This window comes from Drosophila ficusphila, unplaced genomic scaffold (genome assembly GCF_018152265.1).
Source record: "Drosophila ficusphila isolate 14025-0441.05 unplaced genomic scaffold, ASM1815226v1 contig_412, whole genome shotgun sequence".
NCBI classification, from domain to species: Eukaryota; Metazoa; Arthropoda; class Insecta; order Diptera; family Drosophilidae; genus Drosophila; species Drosophila ficusphila.
The window spans coordinates 554,827-579,731 of record NW_025064326.1 but is presented as its reverse complement, the minus strand read 5'-3'; the positions used below and the strand labels follow the sequence as shown (position 1 = coordinate 579,731).

Sequence of the window (24,905 nt, the reverse complement as noted above, 5' to 3'; positions counted from 1 at the left end):
TTTTGGTCCCTGGTTGCGGATTAACCCAGCGACCTTGTCACCAGTTCCCAGTGATACTATCTGATAATGAAATCTGAAAAAAGGAGCTCGGGAGCGAACGAGCTTATTCGACCAGTTCTATGTTCAATTTCACCGCAATCTGTGATAGTTCCTCATAAATTTTAATCAAATTAAAGAAGGCCTCGCAGTCTCGTCCGGCTGGCAAATAAATTAAAGCTCACCGAGACTCGAGCTTGCGTAGTTCTCAATGCAAAAGTACGCATAAGTAAGGATTACGCGAGGGCCAAGTCCGAAAAGCCCCAAGTCCAAGTCCCCATGTCAGTGGTCCACCAGCTGGGGATAAGCCCCAGAATGCTGTTCTGCGGTCGCTTCTGTGGCTCTTGTTCGAGGTTGAGGCAACGAGCCAACAATGGCGCATAATTTTCAGCTTCTCAATTTTGACCTCTCAATCCGCCGCCGAGGGAGAAGTCCGAGCCAGTTTGCCAGCTAAGTAAAGCGGGATGTGAGTTTGCGGAATAATTGCACGGCAAAAAATAACATTGAAATGCTAACATATTACAAAAATAAGCAAACACTTGTATCGCTGCAAAAGCACCTCAAAAGTCATAGAACAACCTACAAGAAGTGAGCCATTAATTTTACTCCAATAAACGAACTTTTCTCAAAGTCGACCTAGTTTTTCTTTCTGCATCGCGAAGTGGACGTGAAAAGATCACAGACGGTAACCAGAGAATGCTTATTGGGGCTAGATGCCAATGCACTGGCAAAAATAGTGGTCCCCTCGGAGCTCTCTCCTCCTTGAGCCCTGCTCCGTTCACCGTGTTCGTCAATTCAAATTAATCAGAATTAGGCAATTACAGAAATTACAAAAATTACATCGTAATTTTCTGGGCTCCGTACTTTAAAAGCTTTTGAAAAATTGCGCATGCGTATTGGGAGCGAGTAAGCCCCTCCACAAAACCCTCCTCTTCATTTCGCAGCTTGTTTGCGGCCTGTTGCTTCTGACCAGGTTATTGCTGCTGGCCGGGAATTTATCGCGAGTCAGTCGCAGCTTAGTCTTGGCCGAGTTTAAAGCTAGGGCAGTGTATGTTAAATGGGTGGAAATATCACGAAATTGTTGGGGTTCAATAAACGATTTTGGAGTTAAGTACTTAAACAAAAAACCATTCGATTGCATTTTATTCCTAAGACAGAATATTATTCCTCCGAGTCATGTATATAAAGTACCTACATTTTACTTCGCCTCTGCCATAGTATTTTATAATATGAAAGGCAGATATCATCAATGTTGGCCATCTCCGGTTAAGCCATATCACTTCAGCCACTTGCCGACTTCTGTCCGCTGACTTCTGGTATCAGCAGCTGCCGTTGAATGCACAGAGTGAGCTTCGTATCTGCCAATCTCTAAATTGCCACAAATTAACAGATAATTCGCGATGGCCAAAACCCGAAACAACGAACTGAAAAGCAGCAACAGGCGACTGCTAAACAGATTCCGTTTGACTTCAGCGCGCAAAGGCGACGCTAATAGATACTTTGCGTGCTCAAACTCGCACTCGAGTCCGCATTCGTATTTGCGGCTTAGTATCTGTGGAACTGCAACAGCAGCAGCAAAAGATACTGAGACAGAAGCGGAGTTACTTCACTAAGAGAAAAACTAATACCGAATGGGTGGGGGCATTTGGGTAAATGTTTTTACTTTGCTAAACAAGTAAGACAAGTCCGCTCCAAACAATGATCACAATTCAAATCAAAACTCTTCAGCATCTTACTCGAGTAATACGAAACCCGTATCTTTCCAGTGTACCAAACACCTGACTTTTTTCTCTGTGTGTCACTGGCTTCCAAGCTGGTTGCACAATACCCAAATCCAATTTTCGAATTCCCACATGCGTTCATTATCGACCTCGTATTCGGATTTGGCTGAGGCCCGAGATCGGGCTTGGACAAGACCTGCACAGAGAGAAATTCCAATTAAAAACAATATGCAATAAAATATTTAATGTGAAAACATTCCATTCTCAATGTGGAAAGTACTCTTAGTGGACAGCAGAGAAAACGGCAGGAGCAGATAATCGGCTGTAAATATCATACTGATATTCAACCGTTTTTCTCAGTGCACAGCCTGGGCTGGGACTTCCACAAGGAGACTGGTCTGGGCTCGGAGGACTGGGCTCTCGGCTGCGGGTGCGCGCGTGCGCATAACTCATTTCGCACTTTGTCCATTTCATAAGACCAATTAAAGCGCCGCGATCCAGAGAAGCTCAATGGAGCTGAGTCGCCATGGGGCGCCTTTACCTGCCTTCGCGGCCTGTGACAATTTTCCATGCGAGCTCGGCTGACGTCGGATTAAGTGGAAAATTTGACAAATGCCCCGGCGAGGAGGAGGCTGCGATAATCACCTGATCCGCAGCCCCGGCCCTCCCCCTCCCTCCTTCCCGTACAAATTTGCGCATTTGTCCGAAGCAGCGTGAACATCTCGCACAATCTTCGAACGGGTGAGGGGAGATCGGGAAGCGTCTTCTCCCTTTCGGGATCCAACCAGCATTTTATGCGCATTTCGTTTTCATTTCGTGCTCGAACCGCCAGCCACGAAATTATGTCAATAACTAAGGTCATATGCATAAATTTCGAGGCAGCAGCCGCGGATATTGGAAATCGGACGTTGGGCAACGGGCTTCCAGAGACCCAGAGACCCAAAGAAATCCGCAAACGTGCAGAGAATCTGTAACTGCACACTAAATACTGAAGACAGGCCTGCCTGCAGTGGGATCTGCTTCGCAGATCGGGTTGGTGGAGATCTCCAAAGAATCAGCATTTAATCAGGGTGCTTAGTCAGTTGGAAACCGCTTAAAGTTTAATAGCGCAAATTTTAAAACCTTACTCTTTGCGATTAACTGATAAAAGCACATATCAGCATATCTTCAAATAATATTAAAGAAGCGTATTTTCTCTGCTCTCTTGTGGTGGACTAACCTGAAAGAAAAGCTCAACTCGGTTGGTTGCAAGTGCACGGGTTGCTTCTCGCAAGGGAGACTTTTTAAAAAGGGGCTTAGCACCTCCGCAGCGCAGTCCGCCCGATAATAAAACGATTCTTTACTGCTTTTTGGCGGCTCATCAGAGTCAGAACAAAGCCACAAAATGCCAATTGGCTCTCGGACACAAGGCATCCATGGCTAATTGCCCTGGAAATCGTGCGTGGCCAGAGACGCCTGAAACGCATTCCCCGGGATTAAATGCCCCATTTGCAATTGGCTGACTGACGGAGAGCGGGTAAAAGTGGGCTATGTGGGCTAGGTGGGCTCGGTGGGAGGTGGGAGGGGAACTCGGGTGGGAGTAGCTCGTTGTGGAAATTGCCGAGTGCAGATCAGGACTTGCAGGTCCCTGACCCAGTAATTGGATGTGAAGAACATGCCAAAGCGCAGAAACCAACCAGCAGCAATCTCGGCACTGTGTTCGGATTGGGCAAGAAGGGGTTTCTCGGGGGACAGGAGCCTCGGCACAGAGACAAGCTGCGGCAGAAAACTAGCCCAAAACACGATTAACCCACATCTTGGACGCGATCATAAATTATTATGCAGCTGGGAGCAGGCAGAAGTCTCTCGATTGGAGATGGTCGCGTGACTCCTGAATCGGGGGTAGATACAGTGCAAAAAGAAAGAAATTATACACAAAGTTAGTTCTGTAGATAGGTAATACTAACATGCAAGTTATTTCTAACCTCGGTTTTTAACACAATTCCTCATTTTAACCAAAGGAACATGAGTAGTCCCAACACAATTCCTTTCGTTAAATAACGAAAGAAGGTTTTCTCTCAGCTTCTCTGTTTCTTTTTCGTGAAGTCATTTGTGAGTGGACAAATCACGCGCTCACCTCTGAAGGGGGGAATAAAGTTGGGAAGGGGAAATGGCAGGCACATTTTTCGGCTGATTCTGCAGCTTCAATTCGAAGTTGCACCACACGAACATGACTTTCTAGCGGATTTCTTTGCATGAGCTTTGTGGCGAGTCGAAGGGGGCTTTCGAGAGCGGTTTTCCTGGGGCTCGGAGGGGCGGAAAACCATGCAACTATTTATGCGCTGTTACCGGGGCTTCCCTCCTCTCCACATTTAATTATTTTGTTTAAAAAAGTTTTGACACCGCGACGCGCATGCAGATTTACAGTCCGACTGGGATTGGATTTTCCGTGTATATTTTCCTGGCTTTTGGCAGCGGGAGTGGAAGTCAAAGCGAGACTGACAGCCTCGGCCAGCGGCTCTTGGCATGTGTGCTGGAGCAGGGGCGACAGCCGTGACAACAAAGCGTTCGAGGCACAGCAAAGCCACAGAGGGAAACATTTGCCACTCAATTTCGTCTTCGCCGGACGAGCACGAGCTGCAGATTGGCTGGGATTGTTAGTCGCTGGTTGTTAGTGCAGAGTGTATCTAGATTAAGGCGCGACAATAAGTATTAAGCATTAAGTTGTCTTTGCCACGGCGGCGTGTGAAGTGCCGACTTGTTCCGATGACTCCGACTCCCCGGGTCAGCTCTCTTGTACACACAAGTCCGACACTCGTACCGATGAGACCTAACGAATTGGTGGATGAGATGGTGGATACTGTTCGGCAGAAGACTTGCTCACTTCAGGAACAAAGTTGTGCACCACATAAATGTAACATTAAACCAGCTTTGGAATGCTCAATTAAAAGCTGGGTTAAATACCACCCATTCCTCACCTAAAATGTTTCCTTCGGCTGACATTTTCCTCTTAATGTATGCAATGTGAGCCGCAAACTTCGCTTGACGGAGTATGCAAATTGTTCGCCACCGTTGCTGCCACACAGTCTGCCGTTTGGCAGTTACCGATGTTTAACTTTAGTCGGTGGTACGTTTTTATGGCTGTTGTTTTCCCACTAACAGCCAATTTGGCCAGTCAGCTGCGGGTGATAGATAGCGCGGCTAAGCCCCGATGCTAAATAATTTTAATTATTAACCAGCCAATGCTTGTGCATTGTCTACGAACCGATAAACAAACACAAATTGAAATCCAAATCGAATTGGACGCCGCACGCATTCCTTTTGGCCACTCGATCGGTGGACCGCATAGGAATTTTAATTGCACCGCCACCGAAATCAAGTTGCTCATGTGAGTCGCTGCCTCCTACACTTAGACAAAATCCAATCCTAAAGATTGACAAACAGCATTTTCTTCGACTGTTTCTTATTTGTACTTATCCCCAACATTGATTCTTCATGGTGATTTTTCTCAGTGCAGCACCTGCTGTCCGCCTCGCGAAAGAGTGGGAACGGTGCCCGTTGCTCATACGACACGGTGGCCGGTCGGACAGAGCCCCCAGCTTCTGACTGCAGTCGAATCGAGTCAAAAAGTTAATTACAGTCAATGCGGCAAACGATTTTCATGCACTCTTGACACCGCCCGGTACGTGACAATATGAGGGGCAGCGTTTCAGCGCCGCGGAGGTGCCTCAGTTGAGTCCAAAAACTGGGAGCAAAGGCTAAATTGAGAGGAGGTTGTAGCTGCCCCAATGCACATCCAAAAATACTTACCAACAAGTAGAGTACACTCAAGTATGCGCTATAACTTGGAAATTGTTTTTGATACACTCCTTAAGAGGATAATCGTAAACATGTAAAGAAACAGTTTTATACGGACCTCTGTTTTTTATAGGGCTAGTAAATCAAAATCAAAAAGCGAATTTTTTGAGTGCAGCTCATCTGGTCGAACCCGTGAGCTCAATCTCCACTGGGCTGGCCCAGATCCCAGGTCCTGGAATTCCGTCTGGCCTGGCACTTACGCAAATGGCCAGATTGAACCGCGAAGTCTGCCGTCTGCCCGTTCCTCATTAAAACTTTCTTTGCCGTCTGCTCCGCAATTACCCGAACAACTTCATCTGCCGATTCGCCGAGATCCGCGCCTAATGACAGACCCAGGCCAGAGTCGGCCTGGCGAAGCCAAATAAGAAATCATCGGCCAGCGGTCAGTGGGTTAATTTCGGCCCACAAAAAACATGGAAATCAATTGGAGAATCCCCGAGGAAGACCCGCAATTAATCACAGATCGAGGCTCGCTTTTCAGCGAAAGTAAATAGTAGACCTGCAGACGGTTTATGGTTTCGATCATCGAACAGTTCACCAGGTGGTCTCCGAACCGATGGACACTTTCACATGTCGCGCAGCTCGCAGAGATGGGGATGCGGAGGAGGAGGCGGAGAAGCAGCTTCCCAGAAAGTCGAACATGCAAATGCCTCATCAATCAGCTCTTCCGCCCTTCCCCAGAAATCGGGGACGGGCTCTCGACACAAGCCCCGGCTACTGGGCTTCCACTTGCACATGGCAATCATCGCGTCAGGCGGCAGGAAGCAGCCTGCGATTTCGACCCCGACTCCGGAGATCCAATGGAGACCAGGTCTTAAGCACAGGGAGAAAAAGAAAAGTGCATTGCAGAAATGAATTTTATATATTTCATTATGTTTCTAATTACGGCTTCAAGGTTTATTTTGCCTTTAATATTATTTGGATATTATTAGATTGAAGCTCCCATTTGATTACTCAACTAAATTTTACAATATTTCTAATACAAAATGAGTGAGTGCCACTGTATGTAGTGAAAATGCATTCAGCATTTCCATCCCATCTCTGAACCAACTCGCATTTCCATTTGCCATTTGGCTTGCAGCTAAATGTGTGAATTTCTTCGGTTGCAGTAGGCAGCAAAATAGTTTTGACAGCTGCATTCGAAATGGGAACGGCCAGCCAAGGAAAATGCAACCATCCTTCGCTGAGAGTCCAGAGTTCTGGGAAATCTGCAGACGCTTTTCTTGTTTGTGGGTCAGCCCGTGGAGCCAAACAGAACCGCAAATGGGCAGACTCCACCCAGAATGCTGGAGCTTATTAGCCACACGCTAATTTATTCTGGCAAACAGAAGGCCCAGCTTCCGTTGTCGAAGACTTCAGAGTCTCGATCGCAGACGGCCAGGCGCCAGACAAATGCAAGTTGTGAAAAGTGGCAATTGCCTGAAAGCATATTTAACATCTAGACAAATGAGCAGCTTAATAGGTGCTCGAGAAAATCAAGCGGTTCTAACAAACTTAACGAAATTTTAAAAGAAAGAACAATAAAATAAAAAATGAATTAAAAAATAAAAAAAGCCTTAACTATAATTTTACTGATAGTTTACTTATTTGATAAAAACCAATTTGGAAATGATTTGTTGACAATTTTGGTAAACAAAAAGATCCATTATTTTGAGTGGTTTTCGGTTTTAATAAGACAAATAAGTGACTTACAGCGGAACCAAACACAGTTTCGAGCCCCTTATGACCAAAGTTAACGGGCCCAATCACTTTTTGGACGATTAAAAAGAAATTAATTTTTGGTACATTTTCGCCTTTTTGGTAAGGGGTTACATCGTCATTTTTGCGAAAATTTGTCAAGTTTCCATATTTTAGGTGTGAATGCCACCCGACTTAGAATTTTATTGCGAATTCGTCGGTGTGTGACATTCTATACTTAGATCAGTACTTACCGAGATAGAGACCAAAAACGAAGTTTTTTAAATGATTTTATCAAACTTTTCCCATGTTTTTTATGATTTCTGAGTATTGCTTGGGCAAGAAACCACTTTTGTAGCATGCCACTTGGGAGTCAAGCTAAAATCGAAAAAGTAACAAGCATTTGAAAGACATAGGAGATGGGAATCACTCGCTTATCAACGTGAACTGAGAGTAGGCCTGGCTCGTCACTTCTATCAGTTTGTGCTGCCATATCAGTCTCGACGATCATTATTTGCACTCACATCTTTGCTGGAATCGAAACAAGAGTTTTACACAGATAAATACCTTCTAAGGCTCCCATTGTTGAAGTTTTTTACAAAAATGTTTCGCTCGTGCGTGTCGAAGGCGGTCATCTCGAGTCGCTGCTTCACGCGGATGTATTCGAAGGAGGTGCGCTTTGGACCCGCAGTGCGGGCCCTGATGATCCGGGGCGTTGACATCTTGGCGGACACCGTGGCCGTGACAATGGGTCCGAAGGGTCGCAGTGTGATCCTGGAGCGAGCCTGGACCTCGCCGAAGATCACCAAGGACGGCTTCACGGTGGCCCGCTCCATCGCCCTGAAGGACCAGCACATGAACCTGGGCGCCAAGTTGGTCCAGGACGTGGCCGACAACACGAACGAGTCCGCGGGAGACGGCACCACCACGGCCACTGTCTTGGCGCGGGCAATTGCCAAGGAGGGATTCAACCAGATCACCATGGGCGCAAATCCCGTGGAGATCCGCCGGGGAGTGATGATGGCCGTGGACGTGGTCAAGGAGAAGCTTAAGGAGATGTCCAAGGCGGTGGGCACCCGCGAGGAGATCCAGCAGGTGGCCACCCTGTCGGCGAACGGGGACTCCGAAATAGGCCGCCTCATAGCGGAGGCCACCGACAAAGTGGGTCCCAAGGGAACCATTACCGTGAAGGAGGGCAAGCGCCTCAAGGACGAGCTCACCATCATCCAGGGCCTGCGCTTCGACACCGGCTTCGTCTCCCCGTTCTTCGTGAACAGCTCCAAGGGCTCCAAGGTGGAGTTCGCCAACGCCTTCGTGATGATCTCCCTGAAGAAGATCAGCGCCCTGTCGGAGATCGTGAAGGGACTGGAGCAATCCCTGCGCCAGCGTCGTCCCCTGATCATCATCGCCGAGGACATCAGTGGCGAGGCCCTCAACGCCCTGGTCCTCAACAAGCTGCGGATGGGTCTCCAGGTGTGCGCGGTGAAGTCGCCCAGCTACGGCCACCACCGCAAGGAGCTCATCGGCGACATCGCCGCCGCCACGGGAGCCACGATCTTCGGGGACGACGTCAACTACTGCAAGCTGGCGGAGGCCAGGCTGGAGGACCTGGGCCAGGTGGGCGAGGCCGTGGTCACCAAGGACAGCACCATGCTGCTGCAGGGCACTCCCAAGGCGGGCCTGCTCGAGATGCGCATCCAGCAAATCCAGGACGAGCTGGCCGACAAGCAGACCAAGCCGGAGCAGCGGGACCGTCTGCGCCAGCGCCTCTCCGCCCTCACGCGGGGCGTGGCCGTGCTCCACATCGGCGGAGGGAGCGAGGTGGAGGTGGGCGAGAAGAAGGACCGCGTGGTGGACGCCCTGAACGCCACGCGGGCGGCCATCGAGGAGGGCATCGTCCCCGGCGGCGGCACCGCCTTCCTGCGCTGCATTCCCCACCTGCAGCGGCTCAAGGTGGCCAGTCCGGACCTGCAGAAGGGCGTCGACATCGTCTGCAACGCCCTGCGGATGCCCTGCCAGACGATCGCCCAGAACGCGGGCGTGGACGGCGCCATGGTGGTGGCCAAGGTTCTGGCCGGAAGCGGTGACTTCGGCTACGACGCCATGGGCGACCAGTACTGCCAGCTGGTGGAGAAGGGCATCGTCGACCCCACCAAGGTGGTGCGCACCGCCATCACGGACGCAGCCGGCGTGGCCTCCCTCCTCAGCACCACCGAGGTGGTGATCACGGAGTCCCGCAACGACGATCTCTTGGCCAAACTGGCAGGAGCTGGCGGGGGAATGGACGACGGGCTGGACATGAACATGGGAGGATTGGAGGAGCTGGCAGCCCTGAGTGGCTTGGGCGGCATGGGGGGAATGGGCGGCATGGGCGGAATGGGGGGGAATGGGCGGGTTCGGGGGCATGGGAGGAATGGGCGGCCTCGGCGGGATGGGTGGTGCTGGAATGAGCGCTTCCAGCCGCGAGGGACCCTCCGCCGAGGAGATGAACGAGATGGTCAAGGCGATTCCCGGCATGGAGCAGGTCGAGGTGCATGACATTGACAGTGGTGCTATGTAAAGTACACCCCCTGCTTCCCCAAAAGTTAACCGTTTGCATACAGCTTAAATTACTTGTGATATTTGGAAGGCGCGAATTCGATTCCGAAATATAAATTGTCAATTGTGAGATCTTCAAGTGTTGTTCAGTTGATCAAATTAAATTGTTGAATACTGAAAGTGGTTTAATTTAAGGTTAATGTCATTTTCGTTATCTAGTTTTGGGGCACCGAGAAAGTAAATCTAATCCGATCCCTTCGCCATTTCCTTCGCCCGCACTTTCCCGCCAAAGTCGCGACCAATCGGTCCATTATGCTGGTCTGCACAGCCCCCTTCAAAGCTTCCTTCACACTTTCGGTTTTTAATTGCGCCAGCCGAAAATTCGGAACGGCGATCGGCAGAGCGAATCCAGCTGCAGTGCGATGATCATTTGCATAAAACAAACAGCAATTTCTCACACATGTGCCTTCCCTGCCCCCGCCTTTCCCCCGCAAAGCCCCACAAAGTCAGTGGATTGCATTTGTGGCCCGCAGCTGAAAAGCGATTCGTTACATGAGAGTGAATGTGCACAAGGGGACTCGAAGCTGCGGAGCCTCCAGAAAAGCGTCACATCAAACATGCATCAATAAATAAATAATTCCAATTTGCAAATTTTTCATCGAGGCCCGCAAACGAACCAAAAACGGTGGACCCATCGAGCCATCGAGCGTGGGCCACGGGAAAAGCCTCAGCCGCTCGGAGTGGACCCCTCGATTCGATGCTAGTCAGGTGGTTTGTTGGCTCGGTGCTTTGGTGGTTCGGTGGTTTGGCGTCGAAAAGGAAATTGTTCATCTGGCGAGCATTTTGGGCACCATCGCCGGGGCACAGCAACAACTCCATTCCGCAAGTCGGAAAACTGGGCTCCAAAACCGAAAACAGACGAAAGGCAAATAAAAAGGCTATCGCTCTTGGCCAATCTGCATGTGCAGGCAAGACGGCTTTGTGTTTTGTGTTTCTTATTTCCTTTTTTTGACTGCGTGTGAGGCTGCGGACAATGACAACAATGAGTAAAATCATGGGCACTTTAACCGGCGTCCCTCTTGTCGTCATCTTTTCCTACACGCTGGCAAGCAAAAAATTATCTTGTGGTACATAGAAAAAATATTATCAGCCATTCGATCTAATTTACACTTGCACAGCTTGCAGTTGACAAGCAATCCAAACTCGTTTTTTAATTTATCTTAATAATCGCACTCAAAAGCAGCACTTGTAAGTGCTGCATCATTTGGAGAACTATTAGAACTTAAAAAATAAATAAATACTTTGTTTTACAGAGACCACTTTATGTCGTAAAGTCTACTAAAAATCCTTACTTTAAATGTAATGAAAGTTATCATATTCCATTGTAGAGCACAACACCCATCTAAATTTAATTTAAATTTTCTTTCAGTGCAGACCTCCGAAAGGCCAACGAGTGATTGGAGCACGGCAAATGGCATTTTTAGCTTTTGACATTTCACGCGTGCAGCGCCTCCGACTTCGCGTCATACATGGCGTATGTGTGATGTGATACTACTTCTCGCTCTCTCCGGTTTTGGTCTTTCCCGATCGCGACCCCAAAAGCGGGCGGCGGCACTTTAATGTGACTCGGGACCCGACCGGAGCTAATGCCAGAGATTTGAGTGGCCGACTAATTCACGACAATTTGCACTGATCGCCGATTACCAATGGGGCATTCAATGTAGCCAGCATCCAACGCCCAGCCTTCAGCATCCCGGCATCCACTTCCTCCTGGAGGATCGGCCTACGCTCGCTTCTCACTGCTCCTTACCGCAAATGCGTTTTTAATTACATTGGCAAACATTTGCGCGTTCTTCCCTGGGTGGCAAGAACAATGCCTCTGCACTGGGAAAACATTTCGAGTCCGTCACGAGAGTATTCTAATGTTGACCCAGTTGTGGGAACTAGTTTGCTTGTGTAGCAGTCATTCCAAGACGCCTCTTTTCCAACCGACGAAAGCTTTTAGTTGCCACTCATCAAGGTAGGTATTTTTCCCAGTGTCCAAGTGGCAGGAGAACAGCGCTGAGAATGGGCTGGGCTGGTCCGAGGTCGGACCGGGGATGGATCGTGGCCGGTGATGAGGCAGTGCATCATCCACTTGGCCATTTGCCTGATTGCGGTATTTTGGCTCGGTCAGCAGGGTGGAAGAACAGCTCGCCGGGAATAACAGCCAGCGAATAGCGCATGGTAATGGTAAATGGCAAATGTCCGCATCGAATGCGGCGGCTAAGGAGAGTATATGTTTGCGGTATCGATTTCAGGCTACCGCTCCCAGTTCCTCTGGACGCCAATTCCTCTTAGCCGACTGCCTCTCCGTCTTCATCTGGGGCCGCTTCTTCGGCTGGCGCGTAAATTTTCATGTCGCTTTGCGATTTGCAAGCATTTAACAAAGTCAAAACAATTTTAATGCACAGACGGGGCAGTTAATTAAAATAGCAAAGATCTGTTGGCCGGGCGGTGGAGTTGCCTGATACCCTGCAGGGTGTCCGAGTGGATGAGGCTGGCATTCAAGGGAGAAGGATTGTGGACTTACACGATCTACAGCTTTCATTTGAATTTCATAGTAACTAAGTTGAAGACTCCCAAAGAAAGGGCAATCGCATGGTCTATCACTTGTGGCTTTGACATGGGATTGGGGAACACAGAGAGTATTCGCGTGGCTTAAGCTATATGGGTGAGCCTTTACTCAACTTGGAACTGTGTGCATTAACTGCTTTGGTATCTTTTCGAATTGTGAATATTACTCAAGACATAAAATTAAGGTCACACGTATTTTCTCTCTGTGCAGTTCGCCTAGCCAGCGGACACTTGTCAGGTTGTTCGAGGGATTGGGATGGAGACTCTGGGACTGGGAGTCTGGGACTCCGGCGCTGCGCTTCCCATGTTGTTGCCTTTGACAAAATCAAATTAATTTTAATGCCCGTTGGCCGCTTTGCTGCACATTAATTACCAGCAACGAGAGGAGCTTACCTGCCCCCCTCCCGCGGGCCCATCTCTCATTCGGCTCTGCATTTTGGCATTTCGAGTGCCGACTGGTTTATAATTCAATAAAATTTGATTAGGCATTAATTTGCAATGTCGGTTAATTAATGAGCGCAGTATTCAATGCAATCTGCTCCCGGTGCTCCTGCTTCTCCTTCCTCCTCCTCCTCCTCTTCTTCTTCTGCTTTGCCAGCCTCCGTGGGTTAAGGCCCATTAACCCCTCGCCGCCCCCTCGGACCATATCATAACCATATTTGGTTTGGTGTAAGCGCGTCTAATGCCAACTTTTAGGCATGAAAGCACGGAATTAAGTGGCCTTCGCCGCTTCCTCCTGTCGCGTGAAAGGGGGCGTTGTGGGGAGGCGGCAGGGTGGGCGTGGCCGCTGAGGAGGCGACCTACTGCAGATGCCTCGTCCTGTTCTCGCGCTGTCCCGCTCTGTTTCGTGTTCGGCGGCATAATGGGCCAATTATTACTGCAATTTGCATTAGACCAACACACCGAAGCACGCCGGGCTATATAGATATACAGCGAGATATGTAATCCATGGGAAGAGGAAGCCGGCGGAAAGCCAGAAAGCCAGAAAGAAGCAGCCGCTTTGGAAATTCTTCTGAGGAGCGCGTTGTTATTATGAAACCGTTTAGAGAACGTGTTTGTGAACAGCACAGTAATTTGGTTAGATTACCAGGCTGGCGACGACGAATGATGCGGACGACGGGGACGGCTGAGTGATGCAACTGCAACTTGGTCGGGAAACTGCATTTTCCTCTGGCCCAGCAGCAGCATGATTCTGCAGCATCAACTGAATCAACTACATCGCACCGAATGTGGGCCAATCTATCACCGCTCAAAGTCACACCAGCGGAGTATTGACTGCAGCGGAGTGGAGCGTGCACTGGCAGAAACAGGGATCGCGAACCCTTTAAAACCACTTGTAATAAATGTTTTTCAGCCTGTGAAACAGTAATGTAGGATACAGTATGTGATGCAAAGGTGTTACCTGTATTATTATTGATGTTTTATATTACTGCAGCAGGCATCCCCCGCTTTTCCAACTGCACATCTTGAGATTGAGTGGCTGTGGCACTGGGACTGGCTCAATCCCGTTCCGCGCGGAACGGCAGCGTGTGAATAGAAACGTTAGCGGAGGCACGTTCTGGACGCTGGCTGATAAAAGTTGATTGCAAAGTTATAGACGAGCAGATTGGCCATAAACCCATGTCCGAGCAGCGGCCGCGAGTCGTGTTGGAGTCCGCGATCCCGGCCAGCTCGGAGTACCTGCATCGCCATCGACATCGGCATCGGCATTGGCATCTGCATGTGCATGTGCACTTGGTTGCAGCTGTACCTGCCGATCGCATCGATCAGAGTCAATCTGCGTCCCAGTCAATCGTCATGGCGATAAGCGCGCTGTCGTTGTCAACACGAGAACAACTTCCGCCAGTGCTCAATCATTCCGGGCCATGGAATCGAGCATATAGAACCCAGAATCTAAAATCGAGCACTGGGAATCGAGAGCTGCTGGCCACGAAAGTGAAACCGCCCCGGCGGAGATTGCTTTGACTGACTCTTAATTGAATTAATTAGCTTGCACTTATGCAAATGCCCGACTGCAGCTCCATAATGCATTCTGCTCGGCCGTATTCTGCATGCCATATGTGCCAAGTGTCAATATATCGTGAGCCAAGTTGTGCTCGCCAAGAGCCGGCACACATGTGCCCAGCCATTATTTTCGAAAATGCGCCGCGAGCCAAGAGCTGAAAACGCGAGTCAAGCAGCCGCCGTTTGTTTCTTCACACCATCCACAGTGAAATACCCCTACGAGTACCCATGCCCTATATCGGGTCCACTGGGTCGATCACGAACTTTGTCGCACGCAAGCGGGCTTTTCAATTGATAGCAGGGAATCGCAGGGGGATGGGGAAAGCTCCTTTTATGGTTGAGCTGCAGGCATTGTTCACTTTTCCTGGTGTTGGTTGCAATCTGCAACTGCTGATTCTACACGAATCAAGGTCATCTTTTCCTTTAACATTAGCATAGAATTTTTATCCGAATGATAAGGAAATCTTTTAATCAAATAAGTACAGTTTATCACTTCAGAGCATCCCCGCTTCGATCTTCCCCCTTCGCATTCCCAGAATGTTGTTGCTGTTGCGCTGCTTGTTTGCACTCGTATCTCTCTTCAGTGGGGAAATGCGGGCCAAGTGCGAAGGGGCCAACGTAACGCCAACACACTCCAAGCCGCTGCCAAGTAGACCTTCAGACGCCAAACACTCCAACGCCAGCTCCACTCGCAAAAGTCGCAGCCAACGCAGCAACAAGAGCATTCATTCGGCATTCGGCATTCAGCATTCAGCATTATTCAGCCATTCAGTGGGACAGCTGGACAGGTGGTCAGGGGTTGAGGGGCTGGGGGCAGGTAGCCCAAGAAGGGGAGGGAAGAGGCAAGTGGCAGGGGCGCAGACAGTTGGACTGGCAAAGAGCTCCACGCTCGACAGCTCGACTTTGCAATTGCGCACTTCTGTAAGCGGCGTGGCGCAAATTTGATTCGTTTGCATGCACACCTAGAATAAACATTAGTATTAATTTCATATTTGTAAATATCACTATTAATATACGAAGTGTGAATTTTATTGCGATTGTATATTCAGATATGTGACAAGTTAACTCGGGCTAATGCAGCTCATTCACCATTCGAGTCATCACATGATGTACGATTTTGTTCCTGTGTATGCACTCTGCACCACACACGGAGGTCGATCATTCGCCTCTCACAACCTGCATCTTGCATCTTGCATCTCCATAATCTCCATAATATATAAGTATAAAAATACTGCCCCTTCGCCCACAGCTCCCTGCTCATTTGCTGAGTTTCCCGCCGCTGATTTCATTCACCTGTGCAGTCGGACCCTCGAGTCTGCGAGAAGTCTGCTCTGCGGATTGACACCTGACACGGCGGCAAATCGAAGAGCAAAGCGGATCTGAGGTGGGAGATCTACACCCGAGATTACAATAGCTGATAGTGCATGGTTAACTTATTTAAATGAAACGGCTATGGAACTGTGCCCCTGGTGGAAAACATACTGATTGATCTGCTTTATGAATGGTTTATAATGACCGACGTTTTCTTGCAAAATAATGAACTGCATACGAAAACCCTATTGCTGTGACACGAACTCAAAATGAAGTGTGAAAAATAACCGAATCGATTATACGAGTATAGTTCCCCTGCAGATCTTAGAACCGTACACCTTATCTCCAGGGCCACACTGCGGAGTAATTTATTCGCTCATTCATATGCACATGCACCTATGACCGTATCTATATAATTATTTGAGCCCGATTTGGCTCGCTCGAGCAAAACCACTGGCCAAGTGGTGCAGGCGTTGAGTTATTGGGCCCAGTGATGATTCATCTACTCATTGCCCGATCTCTGCTACTCACCCATCGATCCGGAGATTTATGGACGTGTTGATAGGCAAATTTCCGTTTGCGCTGCGCTCGACTCTCAGAAATAAAGTCGCAGTAAAACGCGATCCGAATGAAGATATAGTGTGTGAAGATACATAATCTAGTGACAGACAATTAGCAGGCGAATAAACACACCAGCCGCCTCTTATTAAAATAGAGTTATCACCTTGGGTAAATATCAACTGCTGACCTCGTTAAGTAATCCTGCTACAAGTTATGCCGACAATAAAATATAATTAACATAGCTTAGGTGTCAGATGGTGTGTATCACAGACATAAATGATGCGACTCTGACCAAATGTAAGCCCTTGTTCACAATGCACATTGTGCATTTTAAGCACAGGCGATGTGTAAATCCCAAATCGAACGAACCGGATGAGATATTAAAATAACAATACCCTCGGTTACATCTCAGTAGGTGGTATAATAACTTCATTGTATTTGCGTATGCGTTTGCGTACAAATCGAATGTCGGATATTGGTTAGTGGTACTGCTATATGCAGATACGTATTTGTTATCGCTACTAAGTCTGCTATCAGTCTACGAATGCATGTGTGATATTCATTTCGGAATCGGTAGTGGATAATTGATAATTGTTTTGTATTGATCGCTAGTTCCAACCGGGGAGTGTAAATAAGGTAAGGTAACAGAAGAACTAAAACTAGAACTAAACCTAGGCCTGCTCCTTATACAACCTGCGTTCTACGTCCCGCCCGCTGTCAACTTATACGTTGATCCTCACAAACATCCAAACAACACATATATAACGTCGAAATAAGCAACATTGTAAAACAAACTAGAGTGTCCCCATCACAATCGATCTTACTAAATAATACCCATAGATTATACACATAGTTCCAAGGGCCGATCACAGGAGTCCCTCGCTAAGCGCTTCCTTCCGTTTTCGGGTTCGTTTTCGGGTTAAATGTGTGTGCCTACGTGTTTCATATAGTTCCTATGCGGTTCCTACTGGGTGAATACTCGATATATACGTATGCAGAGTCCTTTAAGTGTTCAGGCTAATTAATTGCTATCGACACTGGTCCAAAAGAGGAGTAAATTCAATTCGGGTGGGTTCGTCAGACTGTCTCTCGATATAAATCCAATTGGTTGTTCTTCGAAGATGCTATATCAAAAACTTTGGGGGAACACTGTGGTCTATTGGTGGTGATATCTTGGCTCTTATTGTTCCAGTGGTGGTGGTGGTTGTGGCGGTGGTGGAGGCTCCGGTTCTACTGAGGCGACGCTGACGAACTAAAATCGAGTGTGGAGGGCCGGTCCTTCTCTAGACCCTCCGGTTGCAGTGCTCCTGCTGAAGGTTCACGTTGTTCATCACCGCACCCATGTCCACCACCACCGAGTCCGTCATGGTCATCACGCACTTGCTGCTCGAGTCCAGCTCGGTCTGCCCCTCCAGGAGTCCTTCGCCGTGGTGTCCATGTCCGTGACCGTTGGGGGTGCCAGCGGGAATGTCCTGGAAGGGGTACTATATATAGGGGAGCTGTATTTGCAAGTGCAGGTAGGCGTACCTGGAAATTCACGGAGGCTGCGTCCAGGGCCATCAACTCCTTGCGCGACAGTTCCTCGACAATGGCGGCGGTGTAGCAATCCCCAAGCATGTTGTTCGTGGTCCGAATCCTGTCCCTGAAAAGTGGAAGGCCCACATTACTCACTACTCCCCAGGGTTAACCGCAACCAAAGCCAGATCCGTACTCACACAAACCAGTCCACGGCGAAGAGCAGCGTCACATCCTGGACAGGAGCGTCGATGGCGGTGAGCACCACGAGGAGGAGAACGAGGGCGGCACTCGGCACGCTGGCCGAGCTCATCGAGGCGGCCGTGGAGGTCAGGAGGACCGTGAGGAGCTCCCCGAAGCCCAGCACCATGCCGCTCATCTGGGCGATGAAGATCGAGGCCACCGCGATGTAGAGCGCCGTCCCGTCCATGTTGATGTTGCACCCGATGGGCAGGACGAACCGCGTGATCCGCGGGTCCACGCGCAGCTTTTCGTTCATGCAGCGGAACGTTATGGGCAGGGCAGCGGCGCTAAGGGGCAGTCGCAGATTTGTAGAGGAGTGTGGTGGTGTGATTTTTGGGTGTGTGAGTTAGTGGGTGGATACAACATCAGGACGTGGCAAACACCGGAAGAAAGAAAAGATACACATTTAACGCACTCCTACTGATTTCTGATCCTGGACTCAAAAGGTTCACAAAAATTGGGAATGGCTTCTCTTTAAAGTAACAAGCTTCGAAATTCATAAAAACGATTGAGTGACTAGAAAAACTGGATGATCTTTGACTACGGAAGTTATTAGAAAACCAACTTTTTGTCCCTGAGTAGTTTCTTGTGCAAGTCTATAACTGTTTAGAGGATTTTTGGAAGATTTTAGTTAAGTAAAAATTTCTTCAGAAAAATTGTACTTGGCAGTTGGCTTTACTTAGTGCCTATGGCCAAGGGCCACGAACAAATTCTAGTCTTAAAATCGAATTATTCCCGATGGAACAGAGAACACAGAACTCACGTTGAGGCCGTGGCGAAGGCGGTTAGCATGGCCTGGATGAGTCCGGCGTAGAACTTGAACGGATTGCGGCGCACGACGACGAAGTAGATGGCCTGCATCACGACGAACTGGTAGATGAGCACGCCGAGGGCCACCGTGACGATGAACCACATGAGCTGCGACATGACCAGGGCCAGGTCGCCCACGCTGAGGATCTTGCCGGCGATCACGGAGCTGATGCCCACCGGGGTGAGCCACATCACGCAGGTGACCATCTTCATGATCACCTCGAAGACGGCGGCGAAGAAGTCGACCACCACCTGCCCCTTCTGGCCGATGGTGCCCAGGAAGGTGCCGAACACGAGGCAGAAGAACACGATGCCCAGGGTGTTGGTTCCGTTGCGGTACTGCACGTCCCTCACCAGCACCACCTCCTCTGCGAGGTCCTCCGGCAGTCGCTGGGCCTCCACGCCGGAGACCAGGGTGTCGTTCATCGTCTCGTTGAAGGCGTGCAGGATGCTCGGCTTGGGCAGGTACACGGTGTGTGCCTGCTGGATGGAGGCCTGGAACAGGTTGTCGGGGAATACGTTTCTGGGTGATGGATAAAATGAGCCATTGAATTACTTTAAGGAATTGTGACAAAATATAAGATAGGTTTCTATTAAGAACGCCTAATTTTTAAATATTAATTCAAGGAAATATTTTGTAATCTTTAAAAAAGTTTAAATAATATGGTTTCTCTTAAATTAAAGAGTAGATTTTGTTGGATTTGAACTGCTTTACAACCTCATTGGAGCGAACTGCTTGCCGGCTGAAAACACTAGTTGCTGCATTAAACTGACATGTAGATGGCGGCACTGAGGAAGCTAACAGGTTTCATACTTTTTTAAAGATAATTGTTAGGCCTTACCTTCCTAAATCCAAAAGGCTATCCAGCAAGTTCACTGCCCTTCTGTCCGTCGAGCGGTTATCGGTGTTGTGCAGATCCGGATTTCCAGGATGGATGAGCAGCACGAGGGCGATTCCCAAAGCAGCGTTGAAGAACGAGGTGCTGGCGAAGTAAACAAGGGTGCGCAGCGCTATCTTTCCGTTCATCTTGGCATTGAGGCTGGCCGATCCGGCAATCAAGCTCGATATAACCAGCGGCAATATCATCAGCTTGAGCACGCGCATGAACAGCTCGCCGGGATACGAGATCAGCATGATGGAGTCCCCGTGCAAGTTGAGCGGTCGCAGTGAAAGTCCTGCGGAAGTGCACCATGTTTATAAGTGAGAAAGAGCAGCACATCTCCGAGGAGGGAGAGGCGTTGACTTACCCAGCACCACGCCGAGGAGCACTCCGGAGAGGGTGACCAGGAGCACGAGGTTGTCGGACAGCCACTTGCGGTAGCCGGTCAGCTCGACGGGGGCGTCGCTGCGTTCCGTGGTCTTCGGGGGGAGCTCGGTAGCGGTGGGGGGACCCATTTTGGCGAAAAGGTAATCTGAAAATTTGCCAGACTTTTCCATTTCCACTGTCCAGGTGTCCGGGTGTCCAGGTGGGGGGCGGCGCACGACGAGGCGCAGCAGAGCGGGGCGACAGAGAACCGAGAGAGGAGCGAGCGAGACGGCGCGAGCGAGAGAGGGAGAGAGACAGAGACAGAGACAGAGAGAGCTAGTGGCGAGTGGGGTTCCCCTTTTAGTCACTATTTCGCCTTTCTGAGGATGCTCCTTTTGGAATGGATGGTGTCGGTTCGGAATCGGTATCTGTATCGGTGTTGGTGTTGGTGCTGGTGCTGGTGTCGGTGTCCAGTTATTGATTTTTTAAGTACTTCACATTGAACTTGAGGATGTTGATTAGGTAGGCCATTCTACCGGTGCGGCGTTGTCTTCCTTTTGTTCGGCGGACTCGGCGTTCCGCCCCTCGAAAGTACTTCCTCGCTGCTGCGGCGGTCGTGGGTTGGCGGCTCCGTTGTTGTGCTTTTTGGGTACTTTCCGCTCCGGAATGGCAATGGAATGCGCCTGCAGTCCCGCTCGCACACGGACAATCGATTTTTCAGAGTCGGGTCAGGGGTCAACTGCAGCTGGCAGGGGGAATTTGTGTCAGGACCTGCCTCGACTTGAATCGGGTTAACAGGGGAGCTGGCTGGGTTTTCTAGGTCCTTTAAAGCTCCTTAGCCTTGCCTTCTTCCGCTTTCGATTTCACTTTTTTCAGCCGTCTGTTTCTCTTTTTTGCTTTCCACTCCGCGACTTTCAGCTCCTTCGAGTGCCAACCGTTCACTTCAAGCTTGCTCCTGCGAATGAGCCTCTCTCTCGGCGGGTCAGCTTTTTATTTCAGAACCCTCGCAGGAGTCGAGTGTCCTGTGCCATAACACGAATCTCTCTCTCTCCCTTGCTCTCTCTTCTCGCGGCGCATTTATGGCAAGTGCCGGCAGGGAAATGAAAACGAAATGGAAATTGAAATAGATGCAGACATCACGCACCGTCGAAAAGCTGATTGACGCTACGCAATTATCATAACGCGGAAAATTCCGCTAACAAACACGCGTAAACTGATTAACGACCGCTCAGAGAAATAATGTCAAGTACTTAGTACGATATGTTACAACAAATGTGTTAAAGATTTAGATATTAACTTCAAATTAATGAATTATATTCATAAAACTGTAAACTATTCCTAATATCGCATTTTATAGATTTAGTTGTTGACATTCTTGTAAAACCACACATCTGCAGACAGCTGTTCATTTCGTTGATAATTATTATTTATTGTATCATCATACAAAATTATGTTATATTACATATCAGCACAAATACCTCGACAGTGTTTTCCCCAGTGCAGAACCACTTTCCGAACCCTTCCAGGTAATTTGATTTAACAGCGTCGCTAATCGATTTAAGTGACTTGGCAATTGCCACTAGATGTCCTTGGGGAGCAAGCCAGGAAGAGGTTGGCCGCCGAAAGACGTTTATCGATCCGCCTGAGAGCGCGCCTTGTTAGCTGTCATTCATAAATCATGTGAGAGACCCCTGTCTTCGGCTTTCCCAGAAAAGCCACAGAAGCCAGAAAGGCAAGGAAACCTATGGCCCATCATTCGGGCAGTGGGCCAAATCAATAGGGCAGCGCTATATTTAACTTCGGCCTGGCCACAACAAACAAATCGTTCTGCGTCCGCCGGGATCCGGATGAGTTCGGTTGTCATATATAGTAGCCACTCGCATTTGCATTCCCACTCGCACTGCATCCTCGCCATGTCCCCCGATCTCTGGCAGATAATTAAGATAATTGCAGCGACGAGTTTGAATTGTCGCTTTGATTTCTGCACGCTGCCAGACACAAAATTTATTGGCACTTCCCCTGTGAAAACTTTCGGGTGCATAACACATGCTGATTGCCGATCCGGCGAACTTGAACTTGACATTTAGGTGGGGTTTTTCCGAAAACTGGGAGAAAGAAAGATTTTCGACCATAATAGATGGTTAGGGCCGGTCCCATGAGTTTCTAATCGATTTGGCCTGTCACTCGGCCCATTCATTTCGGATACGCTTGGCTGACATAAATTACAGAAAGACACGAAAGCAGAAAAATTTTAGTGCGATCGAAGGTCACCCTACATCCCAATATCTGAAACGCTCTCAACAAAACAAAAAATCCTAATCAATGTACACATAAATAATTACATTTCATTATAGGCTGCCTATTTTTGCCCTATTTTTCTCATTAAGTGTATATTAAGATGATTCCTATTTTAAGCATTTTCTTTTTGAGAACAACCTAAGCATTCAGATATTGTATTTTGTCAAATCTTTTAGGCTTACAAGTATTTTTATATAATCCTAGCACTTATAAACATCATTGTAACCAGGACAAAATAAGTCATCTTTAAAATATAAGGCCAATTGTAGCTGAATTCCGGATAAGTGCTGGTCTCTTTTGCTAAATACTTTATTATTTCTCTGCGTGCTTTTGGCAAACTTAGTTGTTAATGGTTATTTAATAACTATATTTAGGCTTTCCCTATCGCCCCGCTCTGTTGATTTCCAGGTTGTTTTTCGATGAGCTCACCTCGAACGATTAACCACAGATTACCCAGGATGGAGCTGGTTGATGACACTCCCCGCAATAATTACTGTTTTTCGACTTGTGACTCACTTTGCACTCACTTTTGGCTTTTCACTTTATCTGATTTTTTGCCGTACACCACTGCGTATGCTTAACGTTTTGCCAATGCAGTCAGTTGGAATAATTTCCGCAGCAGTTTTTGCTGCCGTTGCATCAACAGTTTCAGAATACGTTGCACCGCTGTAGCCGTTGTAGGAAATTGATTTTTACCTACAGATAATAGTAATATGTCTAAGTTTGCTTTTGTTTAATTAAGTGTGACTTTGAGGAGCTTATCTTGAAGCTTTGTTTACTAAAAAAAGCGGGGAGAGCTCGCAAAAAAAAAAGTGCTGACGCAAAAATCTAAGAACTTATGAAAAGACCCTTCAGCTTAAATTGTTTTCGCAGTGCAGTTCTTCATCGGGTCAAGGTAAATTTAATTATGCCCCTTATTCAGGGTGGTTTAGGTTGTGGTTAGGTGAATGGCAACGTGAGTGGTAAACAGGAAAGGCTTAACTTGTTCTTCAGCTGTCCACTGTGAAACCTCCGTACCTGTTACATCGACAGTTATTTTTAAAGTGCTCGTATATTATATAATAATATTGCTTTGTTGTTTTCAACTACTAACCTAAACTAAAATAAATACTGATCTTGCTTAATATTTATTTAGTTGATATTGCTTTGATTTTTTCATCTAATTAATGTTTCGCCAGTCTTGAAAGGAAATTAGAGTAACGAGCTTGGCGTTGGGGACCCCCAATAAAATCTAGCCGTTCGTTTCTAGGTGTTTGGGCTGGTAAAGGATCTCCAGGTACCTCAACACGAAATGATCGACGCGACGAGGAACCGGGAACCGGAATCTGCAACCGGAACGCGCGAGGCAGCGGACTCAACTGCCTGGCAACCGACGCACGCTGGACCTTTAGGCGGAATTCGAAGGCAGCTCGGGATTGGCGGATTGCACACTGACCGCGATCTGAAGACGCTCCTCCGATGTCCGCTGGGCTCGACAATTGAACGGAAAGTGAGCAATGTATTTAATTTAAGCAGTAGCGACATTTCTTTGGCTTTGTTTTTGCCACATTTCGTTTTCACTTTGCCGCAAGGGTTCTCTGTGTAAGTTCTCTAATTCTTCGGTCGCTAATGCGACAGCGAAAGAGCGAGAAAGCGAGAAGGCGGCCCGTGACGCCAGCAAACGCGTCAAAGAGACCCCATTCGTCTCTGTTGTGTCTGGGCCTATATCGTATAATTATATAGTATAATATCAGCGCCGCAACCCGTTCCCCTCACAAAAACAAATGACCGACACCCCAAAACAAACGACAATTGTTTAATGCACTTTGACACACTTTAAATCTTTGGGAAATTGCCTTAAACCGACACGAATGCCAAAACATGCAAATAAGATGAAGCGGCGGAGAGGGTCGAATAATAAATACCTTTTGATTCAATCTAACTCTAAATATGCCGACGAAAATAAAGTATCTCTTATAGAAGAACTCTTGAAAAGTATTTATTTAATATTGTTTCAAATTAAAGTTATCATAATCAACTTAATTACTACGTGCATTTTTATTAACCCGCTTCCTATTCCTTTTGATTATTTCAAATGAGCATCGGTCATCAAAATGATTTTGTTATTGCTCAGCTTGCGTGGATCCCACAGCACATAGCCTTAAGTGGAAAATTGCAACTGAAGAGCGCGAGAAAACATCAAGCTGAGAAAATTACGCATACGCCACGCGGCCAGATGCCAAGGTACCAAGATGAAATGCTTTCGTGTTTCGATTTGTCATTTTAATTAGAGCGCGGTGCAGGTGCACTGCTCTTGGGTAAGGGGGAAAGCGGAAAATACCTTACCTGCATTGCAGAAACGCTTCTGAAAAATAAATTAGAAAGCAAATTAGCCACCGCAATCAGGCTTCCTCAAATGATAGCCCCATTATAAGGCCAATTTACATAATGCACAAGCTGAGACCTTTAAACGGAGACCTAAAATAACGCTGATATGGGGCTGTTGCGTGCC

General features: G+C 48.1%; 2 protein-coding genes across 2 annotated transcripts; one reads left to right on the top strand and one right to left on the bottom strand.

Annotated features, from left to right (window-relative positions):
- Nucleotides 1-7,756: 7,756 nt before the first annotated feature.
- Nucleotides 7,757-9,989, top strand: LOC108091564 (60 kDa heat shock protein homolog 1, mitochondrial). Its single transcript, XM_017190837.1, is given in 2 exon segments — nucleotides 7,757-9,650; nucleotides 9,652-9,989. Coding segments are annotated over 2 exon segments (1,956 nt in total). The 5' UTR covers nucleotides 7,757-7,874; the 3' UTR covers nucleotides 9,832-9,989.
- A 6,713-nt stretch (nucleotides 9,990-16,702) lies between these two features.
- On the bottom strand, nucleotides 16,703-24,106 carry LOC108091533 (excitatory amino acid transporter). The gene is made up of 9 exons (XM_017190799.1): nucleotides 23,695-24,106; nucleotides 22,942-23,110; nucleotides 22,844-22,878; nucleotides 20,118-20,282; nucleotides 19,712-20,045; nucleotides 18,823-19,392; nucleotides 18,017-18,346; nucleotides 17,829-17,943; nucleotides 16,703-17,773 (listed from the first exon to the last, which is right to left on the bottom strand). Exons 4-9 carry the CDS (start codon nucleotides 20,263-20,265, stop codon nucleotides 17,585-17,587), a joined length of 1,686 nt encoding a protein of 561 aa, XP_017046288.1. The 5' UTR covers nucleotides 20,266-20,282; nucleotides 22,844-22,878; nucleotides 22,942-23,110; nucleotides 23,695-24,106; the 3' UTR covers nucleotides 16,703-17,584.
- Nucleotides 24,107-24,905: the final 799 nt, after the last annotated feature.